The following is a 15,460-nucleotide window of genomic DNA, read 5'->3' as shown; positions in this document are numbered from 1 at the left end:
CTAATGTGAAGAATAAAATATGAGGTTCTATAGACCTGGCCAATATACTTGGGTGTATCTAGTGTTCAGAAGCACATTGCTTCTTCCTGACACCTTATTAACACTAGCTCTCTTCTAAATGCTAAATTCAGGTAGTTATGTCCTAATTAGATGACAAACATGACAGCTTCTTTTCCTGTGTAATGAAGCTAGAAAAGATAGTTTGATTCTCCTACATTTTGGATAGAGAAGTAAATGTTGGGTGAGCAATCTTAGTTGACCTATGATTAATTCATCCTTGTCTTAGCTATATGGATGATTGTTTAAAGCTATTCCCATTTAAACCATTTAAATCCATAAAAGCCCTAGAAGTATTACTGGTAAAGATGGAGCTCACTGGTGGAGGGGTTGACTAGGATGCACAGGGCTGTGTGTGTTCAGTCACTAGCACACCATGAATTTGGTGAGGTGGCACCTACTTGTAGCCCCAGTGCTTAGGAGGTGGAGGTAGGAGCACTGGACATTGAAGGTTATCCTTGGCTACACAGTACATTTGAGGCCAGCCTGGGTCACAGGAGACCATGCCACAGAAAAACCACGAAAGAAAACAAACCATCACCATCAACAATAGCAATGAGAAAACCAACCAGTTGAGTATGGCGACATATCTATAACGCTAGTGCTGGAGTCTGCAACAGGAAGACAGCAAGTTCTAGGACAGTCTTGGGCCTCAGGTGAGACTGCCTCTAAACAGACAGATGCAAACAAAAAGCCACACCCAAAACTGGCATTTATATTAAATCCTTAAAAAAAAAAGTTTTACAGGGCTGGAGAGATGGCTCAGAGGTTAACATTGGCTTCCGAGCAACCACATGGTGGCTCACAACCATCTATAAGGAGATCTGGTGCCCTCTTCTGGTGTGCAGGTGTACATGCAGTCAGAACACTGTATAGATAATAATTTTTTTTTTTACAAATTTTTGCAAAATAAAGATCGTATTTCTATAGTGTATATTTGTTTCATATTTTATTATCTTTTGGTCAATTATAATAGAGCTGAAAACAAAAGCAGTGAACCCACCAATCTAGGAAATTAAGTTCCCAGCTTTGCCACTGGATAGAACCATGTTTTCTGAATGCTCAAGGGCTTTTGAGCAGAACCATAATGGAAATCACCATGGTCTCATGTTAATCATTTACATTTTCTTATTTTGCATAATCATTCAGTAAGTAAATTCAGTGGTTCCAGAATGCTTTTTTTTTTTTTTTTGGCGGGGGTGGGGGGGTGGGGGGGCTACTTTCTGGCTGGTGGGGGGGCTCATGCCTTAATTCCAGAATTCAAGAGGTAGAGGCAAATGGATCTCTGTGGTCTACAGAGCAAGTTCCAGGACAGCCAGAGCTAGACAAAGAAACCCTATCTTGAAAAGAAAACGATTGCAATAAAACCTTCTATTCTAGTTTGGGAAAAAGCACTGATGTGTAGCATGACTGGCTTTGCTGCACTCAGGTGTATGGTTAGGTCAGTACGTCATTGCCCTCCAGTACTCCGAGGCTTGAGAAGTGACACCAAGGGGCTGTGGAGAGGGCTCAGGGGATAATGCTCTTGCTGAATAAGAAAGAGGACCAGGGTGGTTGTTGTGTGTAATCTGAGGGGAGGTAGAGACAGGAAATCCTTTATGGGGTAAAATGGCGACCTAGAATAAGCAAACCAATGAGTTCTGAGGGTCCCTGCCTCTGAAAATAACGTGGACAGTGATGGGGAAAGACACTGGACATCAACTTCTGATCTCCAAACTCACCTACTCGTGTGCCCCTCCCCTCACTAACAGGCGTGCGTGAGCCCCCCATGCCCCCCCCACAAAATGACTTGGTGGTTGCCACCCCACCATACAAGCCAGACAACCTGAGTTTGTTACCCAGAATCCATGTAAAAGTGGAAGGGGAGAGCCAATTCTACAAAGTCATCCTTTTATGGCATGTGAGCCCGCACACATCAATCATATATACAATGTTTTAAAATTGTAAAAGTAGTGAGGCCAAGAGAGAATAGCAGAGCCTGCACAACAAGAAAAGCAGTAGCCAGGTGTGGGAGGTGGAGGCAGGAAAATCAGAAATTCAAGTTCTTCCATGACTACATAGCAAGTTCCAGCCAGTCTGGGCTACATAAGAGCCTATCACAAGGGCTGGAGAGGTGGCTCAGAGGTTAAGAGCACCATCTGCTCTTCCAAAGGTCCTGTAGTTCAATTCCCAGCAACCACGTGGTGGCTCATAACCATTTATGATGAGATCTGGTGTCCTCTTCTGGTGTGCAGGTGTACATGCAGGCAGAACATTGTATAAATAAATCTTAAGATCCTATCACAAAACAAAGATGGGAACTTGAGTTATTTAAGCAACTTAAATTTAAAAATGTTAAATATTTAATATTTTTTAGAGAAGTCCAGACATGAGTTGACCAGTTTAAATTACATTTTGTGGTCTGTGAGTTATTACAAAGAGACCTACCTATCTCTGCCAGTCTCTCTTTCTGCTCTGGTGTCTAAAGGAAAACATTTAAACATTTACCTTTTATTTTTGAGACAGGGTTTCTCTGTATATCCTTGGCTATCCTGGACTCACTTTGTAGACCAGGCTGTCCTCGACCTCACAGCGATCCATCTGCCTCTTCCTCCAGAGTATTGGGATTAAAGACTTGTGTCACCACGCCTGGCTTACCCTCCTTTTTCTTTGAAACCATTCCTTAGAAAAAGTAGTTGTGAAGGCTGGGGGTGCCATTCTGTCCATAAAGTGGCTAATCTTGTCACCTCTTTGGGATTTATAATAACCATGGAAACAAGCCTTTGAGGAGTTTCTAGATTCAGCTAATGTTGGTCTTGCAGAGGACCTGGGTTTGGTTTTCAGTTCCCAAATGGTGGCTCTCAGTCATTTTTAACTCCAGTTCCAGGGAATCTAATGCCCTCTTCTGGACTTCATGGGCACTGTATACATGTGTACACACACACACACACACACACACACACACACACACACACACACACACACACACACACACACACACAATCTTTAGTTTTGGTACAAAGTATCCAGTAATTCTAGATCTTTAATTTTGAGACATAAGACTCTTACTAACTTTGTAACTAAAAACAGTCTTTTTCTGGAGCCTTGGGGTTATTGCCTCCTCTGGAGGCAATCCCAGGTGAATTTCTTCTCTGTGAGTTTCTGTCAGATGTCTTCTTTCCTCTGTGACATTTCTGTCAGATATCCTCTACTTTCAGCAGTGTTGGTAGATTTTCTCCTTTTCCAATCATATTGGGTTTTTCTTCCAACCATTTTGATTGCCAGCCAGTAGAGCTGACTCTCAGGGTAGTGGGTTTGAGCCCCACATGGGCACCAGGTGTAAATTTAACTTTTATTTGTCTGAGGTAATTGTTATCTGGGAGGCTTACTACTTCTGTCCTCTAAGCTAAGACTAGCCTCTGTACAGTCTAACCTAGGCCTAGAATGCTTTAAGCCTCTGAGACTTACTTCTGAGTCAGATCATCCTTTCTAGCTCTTTCTGAACTCTGGCTGGCTGGCCCAAACTCCTGTCCAAGATGACTGATTCAAACTGGCTTTTCTCAGCTTCTGACTGACCTCAGACTAACTCTAGCAATCTGTTTTAATCTTATGGTTCCTTCTCATTCTCTGGCTTGTTCTGTCTTCACCTATGTCTAGTTTGTTCTCTCTTCAACCTTTATCTATAAAACTCTCCCAGTAAAGCCTCCTCCTCTCTGTACTATATCTTACTCTTTCTCCGAATGGTCTCATTTAAGTCCTCTTTTTCCTGTCTCTTCTGCTGAGAGTTGGACATATCCTATCCTGGCTTGTTCTGTCAAATCTTTTTCTGATTCTTTACTTTGTCAGTCCTTCAACTAGATGTCACTTTCAAACATGGGTGCTTCCTTCTACAAACTAGCCTTACCTTCAGTGTTTGGGATTAAAAGTATGTATTAAGGGAATGTCCCTTAGAGAGGTTAAAGAGCATGTCTGTGTTCCAGCCAGAGTAGCCACATTGCTGGACTAAAATCCCTCTACAGTCTTACGTACTGTGTATGCATGCTCGCTGTGTACCACAGTTATCAGACACTCATGGATGCCAGAAGAGAGCATTGGTTCCCCTGGAAATGGAGTTACAGTTGGCTGTAATTGGCTGCTGGACCCTGAACAAGGGTTCTTCCACAGGAATTGGCAGCACTCTGAACTGCTGAGCCGGTTCTCCAGCTCCTTCATCTTTGTTTTTATTCTCAGAATCACTGTAATCAAACTAAAACATATCCTTATCTGACATAGGCCAGGGACCATCAGGCCCAGGCAGTTCAACATACAGGAGGGAGTGTGGGTGACCTCAGGTCAGCAGTATCACTGCCAAGCCCCAGCCCATCTTATAAGTGGAATCCCTCCAAGAGATTTTTTTTTTTTCGAGACAGTGTCTCTCTGTGTAGCCCTGGCTGTCCTGGACTCACTTTGTAGACCAGGCTGGCCTCAAACTCACAGAGATCCACCTGCCTCTGCCTCCTGAGTGCTGGGATTAAAGGCATGTGCCACCATGCCCAGCACCCTGCAAGAGATTTTTAAAAACCATTCTATGTATGCTCTCTGAGACCTGTCATATTCCTGAAGCTGGCCTCAGACTCATGATCCTCCTGCCTTTGTATGCCTAATGCTAGGATTATAGGTATGCACTATGCTTTGCTGAGATTTTACTTTCAATTAAAAATTCCCTAATAAACCCTAGCACTAGGTGTATTAGAGTTTAACACAAGTTCTGAAAATTATCTAGGGAGGTAAATACCGCTATCTTCTTAAAAATATATTTATTTATGTACACTATGTATATGGGTATTTTGTCTGTATGTACATTTGCATAGCAGAAGAAGGTATCGGATCCCATTGTACTACAGTTATAGCCAGTGTGAGCCACCATGTGGGTGCTGGGAACTAAACTCAATACCTCTGGACGACCTGCCAGTGCTCTTAAACATTCCCTCAATCCCAATACTGCTATCTTTAACAGAGAGAAGATGCTATGAGTTGGGGAAGAATTAAGACTGGAACCAGCAATTCTAATTCTCACCATTAATGAAAGGGAGAAAAAGAAAATCCAAAAGACCATACCTCTTCTCCTAGGTAATTTAGTTTGACCTTTCTTTCTTTTTAAAATATAATTTATTTATCTTCCATTTTATGTGCACTGATGTGTGTCTGTGTGAGAAACTTGAATTAAAGTCAGTTGTGGGCTCCATGTGGGTGCTGGGAATTGAACCCTGTGACTCTTGAAGACCAGCCAGTGCTCTTAACTGCTGAGCCATCTCTCCAGCACTGGCTTCATCTTTCAAGCTAAGTGAAATGGTTTCCCCCACTGCTCCTTGTCCAGCAACGCCTCACTTTTGTCCAGAGCTGTTATCTTGCAGTAATGCCTCATTTTTCCTCCTCGCTGTTGTCTGTCAGTGAGCCCTCATTTTTGTCCATGGCTTTTATCGCTGGACCATACTCCTGTAATCCTGATGCTTCAATGAATTCAGCGAAGGTCAAGGCGTCAGAGTTCACTCCACTATGGCTTTTTCGCTCTAGGAATAAGCCGATGTTGTCTCTGTAGGGGAGGCTGATGCTGCGGCTAAAGAGCGGCTCAGTGATCCCCAGGAGCTCTCGCGTATGACGAGATATCGCCTGAAACACGAGGAGTGTTTTTAGTGGCACTAACTTGAGAACACAAGGAAATCAAAGCTTTATTCAGTTTCCCATGTCGCTTGAATACTAACTTCTCAAATTATTTCAATGAAACAATGAAGTGATAAAAAAAATTAATAGATTTACTAAAATGGCATTATAAAACTAAATTCTGCGCTGGGCATGGTGGCACACATCTTTATTTACTTATTTATTTTTCGTTTTTCAAGACGGGGTTTCTCTGTGTAGCCTTGGCTGTCCTGGACTTGCTTTGTAGACCAGGCTGGGCTCGAACCCACAGCGATCCACCTGCCTCTGCCTCCCAAGTGCTGGGATTAAAGGCGCACACCTTTAATTCCAGCACTCAGGAGGCAGATGATTGCTGTGAGTTGGAGGCCAGTCTGGTCTGGGTGGCAGGAGAGGAAAGGGCAAAGCGGAACCAGGTCCATCAGCCAGGAGGCCAAAGGTACAAGAAAGGAGGTAATCAAAATGTCTGGATAACATAGGGGGAGCCTCTTGGGGGAAGGGTGGCCCACCCTCTAGGCTGGAGAGTTTGAGGAGGGGTATGTCTGCCGAAGCCTGTAACAGGTAAGTACTGAGAGATGCTGGGAGAACCTGGTGGCAAGGTCTGTCTTGATATGGTAAATAGGCATTTCAGCCATCTGTCCTGAGTTTGAAACCTAACAACCACCAAACCTGGTTAAATCAAGGGAAATTTACAAAATACCTGATCACTAATCTTCAAAAGCTTCAAGGTTATGAAAAACAGAAAGATGAAAAAAAAAAAATGAGACCAGCTAAACAACAATTTAGTGTCCAAGATCAGATCCAAAAAGAAAAAAAAAAATCAATGTAAACAACTGTAGAATGTGGATAAATTCTTTTTTATTTCTTTCTGGTTTTTTGAGACAAGGTCTCTCTGTGTAGCCTTGACTGCCCTAGACTCGCTTTACCAGGTTGGCCTTGAACTCACAGTGATCCGCCTGCCCTTGCCTCCCAAGTGCTGGGATTAAAGGTGTGCGCCACCACACCTGGCTATAAATTCATTATTTAATAAACACACACCATAACTGTATAAGATGTTAGCATTAGAGGAAGCTGGTCGAAGAGTATGTGGGGCTGGAGGGATGAGTCAGCAGTTCGAGGTGCTTGCTGCGCTTCTGGAGAATCTGAGTGGGTTCTCAGTGGCCACACCAGAAATCTGTAACTCTAGCTCCAGGGAAATCTGAAGTCCCTGGCCCCTAAGGGCACACACACATATGTGCACACACCCACAGTCACACCCACCCACAGACACACTAGTTATAAATGAAACAAAATCTTTTTAAAAAATGAGAATAAGAAGCCAGGCGTGGTGGCGCACGCCTTTTAATCCCAGCACTCGGGAAGCAGAGGCAGGCGGATCGCTGTGAGTTCAAGGCCAGCCTGGGGTCTATAAAGCGAGTCCAGGACAGCCAGGGCTGTTACACAGACAAACCCTGTCTTGAAAAGCAAAAAAAAAAAAAAAAAAAAAAAAAAAAAAAAGGGGGTGTTAAGAAAGGGGCTGGAGAGATGACTCAGCTGCCTTCACTGCCTTTTGCATTCCAAGTTGGGAGGCTCATGTGGCCTGTAATTGTAGCTCCAGGAGACCTGAAGTTCTTTTCTGACCTTTCCAGCAAACACACACACACACACACACAGATAAAAACAGATTTTTAGGTTGCTGAGAGACCCATCTTCAGAAGACACAGGTACAATTCTCAGCACCACCATGGCAGCTCACAACTGTCTGTAATCCAGCTCAAAGTGATTTTACAAGCCCCATACAGACATACACGCAAGCAAAACTCCAATGCACATTAAATAAAAAAAAAAAAAAAAAAAAAGCTAATCACCCTTTGTTCTTCCAGAGGACTCTAGTTTGGTTCCTAATACCTATGCCATGTGGCTCTCAACCCCCAGTAACTCTAGCTCCAGGCACTCAGGTGTCCTTGCTGGTCTCTGTGTCTTTGTCTAGTGACAAGTACTGATATGTTGCTGTGAACACACTACTTAGTTTACAGTAAGGCAAATATAATAAAGCTGCTGAGATGGTCTGGAATTTGTAAGACTGTGTTTTAACTGATAGATTGACTTTGATTGTAAGGACACAGAGTCTCATTATAAGAGCCACCTTTAATCCCAGCACTCGGAAGACAGAGGCAGGCAGATTTTTATGAGTTCAAGGCAGGCCTGGTCTACCAAGACAGCCAAGGCTACACAGAGAAACTCGGTCTCAAAAACAAAAAACAAAAAACTCCAAAAGACAAACTAAACAAACAAAAAGGAGCCAGTCTCACTTTAAACTCTATGTAAAAAAGCCAGGTGTGGTGGCACATGCCTTTAATCCCAGCATTTGGGAGGTAGAGGCAAGTGGATCACTGTGAGTTCAAGGCCAGTCTGGTCTACAAAGTGAGTTCAGAACAGCCAAGATAATACAGAGAAACCCTGTCTCAAAAAACCAAAAACAGAAAGAAAAAAAAAAAAAAAAACTATATGTAAAAAATTCCTTTGAGCTGGTGAGCTGGGTGCTGGTGGTGCACACCTTTAATCCTAGAATTTACGGAGACAGAGGCAGGCGGATCTCTGTGAGTTCAAAGCCAGCCTTGTCTACAGAGTGAGTCCAGGACAGCCAAAGCTACACAGAGAAAAACAAACAAGAACAAACAAAACAAAACAAAACAAAAAAGAGCCAGTCTTACTTAAACTCTATGTATCCAAGGCTAGCCTTGAATTCATCAATATCCTGCCTTTCCCTCCCTAGTGCTGGGATTACAGCCATGAATCACCATGCCTGAGAACAGTCATTCACAATTATTGGCTCAAGGCTATACTTTAGAATTATAAATAAGTCATTCTAAATAAGCCATTCACTTTTTTTTGTTTTGTTTTGTTTTGTTTTTAGAGACAGGGTTTCTCTGTAGTGTTGGCTGTCCTGGACTCACTTTGTAGACCAGGCTGGCCTCAAACTTACAGCGATCCGCCTGCCTCTGCCTCCCGAGTGCTGGGATTAAAGACATGCGCCACCACTGCCTGACGAATTTGGTGGATTAAAAATGTTTCTTTTCTTTCTTTCTTTTTAAAAAAGATTTATTTATTTATTATATATACAGTGGTCTGTCTGCATGTATGTCAGCAGGCCAGAAGAAGGCACCAGATTTCATTACAGATGGTTGGGAACCATGTGGTTGCTGGGAATTGAACTCAGGACCTCTGGAAGAGCAGCTGGTGCACTTAACCTCTGAGCCATTTCTCCAGCCCTTAAAAATGTTTCTCACGATGAAGAGCCAAAGTTCTTAGTTCTTAGATGCTGCATGGCTTTGGGTGACAGGTTGCTATTTTCCGAGTTCTGTTCCTCATTTAAATTGGGGGATTCAGTACACTTTAAGCAGAAGTAGGAATCACAAATAAGAATGGTGTCATTTTTTTATCCTAAGAAGAATAGGAGTTTGATCTCCAAGCCCTTGGCAGCCATGTGAAGGCATGGTTGGAAATGCCATATATGGTAAGCGGGCATGGTTGGAAATGCCATATATGGTAAGCGGGCATGGTTGGAAATGCCATATATGGTAAGCAGGCATGGTTGGAAATGCCATATATGGTAAGCGGGCTTGTCTATGTTATGTACATGGAAGTTTGTGGCAATTAGAATATTCACTTTTGAATGAATATGAACATAGATCCCAGAAAGCATCTACAGCTTGATCTTTTTTTTGTTTTTGTTTTGAGGCAGGGTTTCTCTGTGGAGCCTTGCCTGTCTTGGACTCACTTTGTAGAGCAGGCTAGCCTTAAATTCACAGAGATCTGCCTGCCTCTGCCTGCCATGTGCTGGGGCAACAGGTGTGTGTCACCAGCCTGGCTGTGCATCCTGATTTTTAAAAATATTTATTTATTTTTAATTTGTGTGCATTGGTGTTCTGCCTGCATGTACATTTGCGTGAAGATGTCAGATCTTGGAGTTACAGACAGTTGTGAGCTGCCATGTGGGTGCTGGGAATTGAACCTGGGTCCTCTGGAAGAGCAGTCAGTGCTCTTAATCGCTGAGCCATCTCTCTAGCCCACATCCTGATCTTAAATTTATCTGGATGATTTTCTGCAAGTTGTTTCACCTCTGTGGGATTCCACTTTCTTTTCTCTAACATGAGGCTTAGATAAACTCACATGTGTATCGTCCTCACCAATAGTAAGCACTCGGCAACTGTAAGGATTAGCTGAACGAATGAATTTAACCTTTAGCTAGGACTCCGTGTTTTAATTGTTCAAAGACTTTCTAATTGCCAGTGGAAATTCTTGAGTATTAACAAATGTATTTTTCTTTTCTGAGTCATACAGTTTATAGAAAATATGGTTCTAAGACTTGATACAGAGTCTTAGGGAACATACTCCAGAACCTTTCATTTTAATTAACTAAAATTTCTGGAAGGTTGTCTTAGTCACTGTTCAATTCCTGTGAAGAGACACAATTACCATGACCACTTTTTTTTTCAGACAGGTTTTTTTCTGTGTTATTACACAGCCGTGCTGGCTGTCCTGGAACTCGCTCTGTAGACCAGGCTGGCCTCTGCCTCCTGAGTGCTGAGACTAATGGCATGTGTCACCACACCCGGCTACATCAGCAACTCTTATTTTTGTTTTTCGAGACATTGTTTTTCTGTGTAGCCTTGGCTGTCCTGGACTTGCTTTGTAGACCAGGCTGGCCTCGAACTCACAGTGATCCGCCTGCCTTTGCCTCCCAAGCACAGCAACTCTTATAAGATAAAGCATTTAATTAGGGCCTTGCTGACAGTTTGAGAGACTTAGTTCATTGTTATCATAGTAGGAACGTGCACCATGAAGGTAGGCATGGTGCTGGAGAGGCAGCTGAGAGCTACACCCTGATCTGTAGACAGCAGAGAGAGAGAAGCTGGGTCAGGCATAGACTTTTGAAACCTCAAAGCATACACTTCCTCTGACAAGGCCACATCTACCCCTACAAGGCCACACCTCCTAATCCTTCTGAAATAGCACCACTCCTTAATGACTAAGCATTCTGAACCTATGGGGGTCACTTGTATTCAAACCACCACAATGGTGGAGACTAGGAATCTATCTTTAAAAAAAAAAAAAAAAAGGAAAGCAAATCTAACCAGGTGTGGTGGCACATGCCTTTAATTTGGAAGGCACATGCATTTGGAAGGCAGAGGCACATGGGTCTCTCATGAGTTTGAGGCCAGCTTGGTCTACAAAGCAAGTTCAGGACAGCCAGGGCTACACAGAGAAACCCTGTCTCAAAAAAAATTTTTTTTGAGTCTGATTCTGAAGACCATGTTTAGACGCTACTGCAGAAGAACATTTATGTGCTTTTTATACCAAGTAGACCCTATTGTGTTTGGGAAAAGTGCTGCAGAAAAGGCTACAAGGTTAGATATGCTATGCTTTGTCAAGCTGTAAAACACTGTAAACAGAAGAAATGCTCAAGAAAAGGAAACTTGTCATGGACTAGTTAATGCTCAATAGATGAGGCCTATAGAAGTTAGTGGAACTTTTTCTGAAAGTCAGGCAGCCACGGAGACAAAGCACAGACGATGTTACGTAAGTACTAAATGGGTACCAAAGACACGAAATGTTACTGAGAGCTCTGGAAGAGAGCGCGCTCTGGACAGCAAGAGCAAGAACAACTTCCTGTGGAGATGAGGAGGAACTGGTCCTAAAGGATGATCAAGGTCGTTATTATCAGGGAAGGGAGAACAGAGCAAAGACATCCAATAGAGGGAGGCTTGCACTAGGAGGCCTGGGCACCTGACAGGCTGGAGAAGACTCAGGCAGAGCAGGGGCGGCCAGGGGAGCACGGCAGCTGGAGCAAACTTACAGAGGCCATTGTGCACCGAGGGGATCAGAGAGGGTTTCTTAACGGTGTGTAAGTAATTCGAAATCAAGAGCCTAAAAGCAGAACCCTTGACTTCAGCTGGCTTACTGAGAAAGTCTAAGAGCAGGAAGGCAGGAAGCTATTAAAACAGACAGTGGACGGCAGAACATGGTGGCACACGCTTTTAATCCCAGCACTTGAGAGGCAGAGGCAGGCGGATGGATGTGAATTTGAGGCCAGCCTGGCCTACAAAGTGAGTCCAGGACAGCCAAGGCTACACAGAGAAACCCATCTTGAAAAACCAAAAAAAAAAAAAAAAAAAAAAAAAAACCGACCAAACACCAACAGTATGCCACAGGAGGAAGTGACCATTCTTACCTGTGCAGGGATCAAAACAGAAGGAGGAAGCCACCATTGTGAGCCCGAGGGATGACAGTATGACGACACAATGGGCCAAAACAGTAAGATGGGACAGACAGATGGTGAGTACCCAGTCACAGTACTCTCCACAAGGAAACATGGTATACAACTTACCTTCATGTCTTCAAAATCAGTTATCCCCATCTGAGGCAGGTTGGAGCAGTTGACATGGATGAGTTTTGGACCACTGATGAAGTTTGCAGTAAAACACTCCTGTCAGTACAAGAGGAATATTACTTAAACATGTACTATGGCAACTGGAAGAAAAAAAGGGACAAAAACACATCTTTATTTCTTTATATTATTTTCTCTTTTAAAGTATTGGGTTAAGGGCTGGAGAGATGGCTCAGAGGTTAAGAGCACTGTCTGCTCTTCCAGAAGTCCTGAGTTCAAGTCCCAGCAACCACATGGTAGCTCACAACCATCTATAATGACTTTTGGTGTGCACGCATACATGCAGAAAGAACGCTATATGTAATAAATATTTTTTTAAAAAGTACTGGGTTAAATTTCATGCTGTAGCTTCAATCTGCTTTTGCATGTTGTGACCAATTTTTTCTTCCTATGGCAAGGCCATTGATTGATTGATTGATTAGGCAAGGTTGAGGAACATCTGGAACTCAGTTTATAACCCAGGCTGGCCTCCAACCCAGGGTGATCTGCGTTGCGCTCTTGAGTGCTAGCATTACAGGCATGAACCACCACGGTCAGTCTCAAGGACATTTTTAAGCACTGAAGGTACAAAAGTTTTCAGATCCTGTGTTTTGTGGCAACCTAATGCCACGGTTGGTATCAATAAACTATGAAGCACATACTATTTTCATTAAAACCAAACTGGGCTGATAGCTAACATGCATTAGTATTCTTAAGTGCTCATGATACATAGGACTTATTTTGGCAGTTAAAAGAAACAGTACAAATTCAGGGTAAGGGAGTTGCCACTGAGACATCTTGACAAAAGTTCAGAAAGACCTAATTTTGACAAAATGTATTAAAATATAGATTTCTATGAAAAGGGGACTTTACATAATTTTACCTTTATGCCAAGGAATGAATAATTATAATAATTGGGATGAATAGGAAAATAAAACAACTTTTCTTTTAAAGTACAATATATATATGTATAGGCTGAAAGTATATGTTTAATATGTGCTAATGCAGCAGGTTCCATCTTTACCACCACACACACAGGACAGAAAACACACACAATCAAAATTTACTTCCCCCACAGCCCAGAACTTCTTTGTATTTCTAGTGTAGAGGCAAGGAGACAAGTCAGTATAGAGGGGAAAAAGTAGGATTGGAGCATGTGACTTCAAAAAACACTGGTTTTGTATACCTTGTACTGAGGGAAGCCTAGCTCACTAATCCAATCTGCAACATTCTGTACGCTCCACTTGAGGTGCTCAAATTGTGGGCTGATATTGATCTTGGACTCTTTACTTTCCAGGTTCTCCCCCTCCTTGGGTAAAACTACAACTTTCTTTTCACTAACTGAACCTCTCAGTTTCATCCGAGACTCTGAAGCAGGAATGGTCGGAAACAGTTCATTTGTATGAGCCTCAAGTCCTCTGAGGACTTCCTGGGATCCATTGTCTGTACCAATGGATTCCATACTTTCTCTAGGCGATCCTAACGTATGCTCATGTTTAGCCTTAGCTTCTTTTTCGGACACCTTTTTGTAATATTTAGAGTATTCCAGCACGTCTTTTTCTACAGGATACTTGGTTGGTTTTGTGCTGTCTTCCTTGGGAAATTCTCTCTCTCTCTCTTTTGGTTTGGGCTCAACTGATAAGCCCAGATTTTTGTCCTTGGTTGGTTCTAGCTGTGACTTCTCTTGAACTTTAGGTTTGGTAAGCTGTGGTGGTACCTGACCTGTTTCTTCAGTTGATTTTATTAGGTTCTTCTTTGGAAATTCTGGTTCAGGCTGTTCTTGTAGCACTGGACCCTTTTCTGTAGCTGACACTATTGTTTCCTTTGATTTAGACTTCTCACTTGATCCTCTCAGCTTTTCTTCTTGATCTGTTGGCTTCTTGTCTTCCAATGGCTCTGGAAGTTTCTCCTCAATTGACTCTCCTTGTGTCTCCCCTTGAACATCTGGTTTTATCTCTTTTGTCAGGCCTAGAGCAGTCTTTTCTAGGGTCTCTGGAATATTTTCCTCAAAAGATTTTCTTGCTGTCTTTTCTGGTAGGTCTAGACTTTCTTCATCAATTGGCTTTCTTGATTCTTCCTCAGAAAGCTCCAGTTTGAGTTCTTCCAGGGGCTCAGGAACTTTCTCTTTAGATGACGGACTTTGTTCCTTGTCTGGGAATGTTGGCTCAATCTGCTCAGGTTGCTCTGTGCCTAACTGCTCTTCGAACTTAACCTGATGCTCTTCTGGAGGGGTGAGATCTGCTTCCTCATAAGGCTTTCTTAGCTTCTGGTCTGGGGGCTCAGGTTTAGTCACCTGAGATGGCTCTTCACTTTCTTCTTCAGCTGAGTCTTCTTGTGTCTTCTCTGTAGTCTCTGATTTGACCATCTCTGATGGAGGTGGAGTGTCCTCTTCAACAGATTTTCTTGGTTTTCCATTTGGAAAATCTGGTGTGTTCTGCTCTGGACCTATGTCTTTAGCTCCCTCACTGACAGACTGCCAGGTCTGTTCTGGTAACTCCGGCTCACTGCTCGTTGCCTCTGGAACCTTGGTTTCTGTTGGTAGCTGTGTATCTGTTTCTGTAGGCAGTTCTGTGAGGACATCTACGGGAACACCTGATGATTGTAGGTCTGGCTCCTCAGGCTTTTCATCCTCAGGCACCTCCAAATCCTCTTCTCCAGTTCCCCACGGTGTTTCTAACTCCGACGTTTGCATTATCTCTCCTTCTGTTGGTCTAGGTAGATCCATGTTGGTCTCCTGGGGATTTTCTTCCTCAGACATCCAGGTTGGCTCCAGCAGCGCATTTTCTACACTCCCTGCCTTCCCTTCTTCAAACAACTCTTCCTGAAGGTTTAGTTCCTCCGGCTCTTGGTCAGTTTCTGGGGGCAGCTCAGAGCTTACCTCCACCGTGGTGTCTGATTTAACAGTAGGCAATTTATGAGATCTAAGAGATTTAGCTTTTTTAGGCCGTATTTCATCGGGGTCAGAATCATAATCTTCTGGGACTTCAGCCATTACGCAGTCAGTCGACGCGCCCAAGGCCTCCTAGCAACCCCAATTTCCGACAGCGTCTCTATGGATACCACGATTTCCGGCGGTGTTTTCCTAACTCTTCCCGAGATTTTGTGGAGCCTTACAAGTGCCGACCATAAAAAAACAGGCGATCAAAAGCACGTAGTAACTGCTCCGCCCTCACCCCCGCGTGTCCACGTTGCCAGCTTCCTCAGGGAAGAGCTCGGGCAGCTTACCCCGAGGCCACCTCGCCGCTCCTTCCGGCCTTGGGTTCCGCTCGGCTCTGCTCGGCTCCCCGCTGCCGCGCTCGCCTCGCCTTCGGCTGTTTCCGGAGCTGCAAGTGGCTAGCT

General features: G+C 43.5%; 1 protein-coding gene across 1 annotated transcript; it reads right to left on the bottom strand.

Annotated features, from left to right (window-relative positions):
- Positions 1-5,099: 5,099 nt before the first annotated feature.
- On the bottom strand, positions 5,100-15,113 carry Samd15 (sterile alpha motif domain containing 15). Its single transcript, XM_051149716.1, has 3 exons — positions 13,308-15,113; positions 12,083-12,181; positions 5,100-5,685 (listed from the first exon to the last, which is right to left on the bottom strand). The coding sequence occupies exons 1-3, from the start codon at positions 15,111-15,113 to the stop codon at positions 5,437-5,439; spliced, it is 2,154 nt and encodes a 717-aa protein (XP_051005673.1). The 3' UTR covers positions 5,100-5,436.
- Between the last annotated feature and the right edge of the window lie 347 nt (positions 15,114-15,460).

The sequence above is a fragment of the Acomys russatus genome, chromosome 1 (assembly GCF_903995435.1).
Source record: "Acomys russatus chromosome 1, mAcoRus1.1, whole genome shotgun sequence".
Taxonomy (NCBI): domain Eukaryota; kingdom Metazoa; phylum Chordata; class Mammalia; order Rodentia; family Muridae; genus Acomys; species Acomys russatus.
This window is presented reverse-complemented; position numbering and strand designations above follow the sequence as displayed.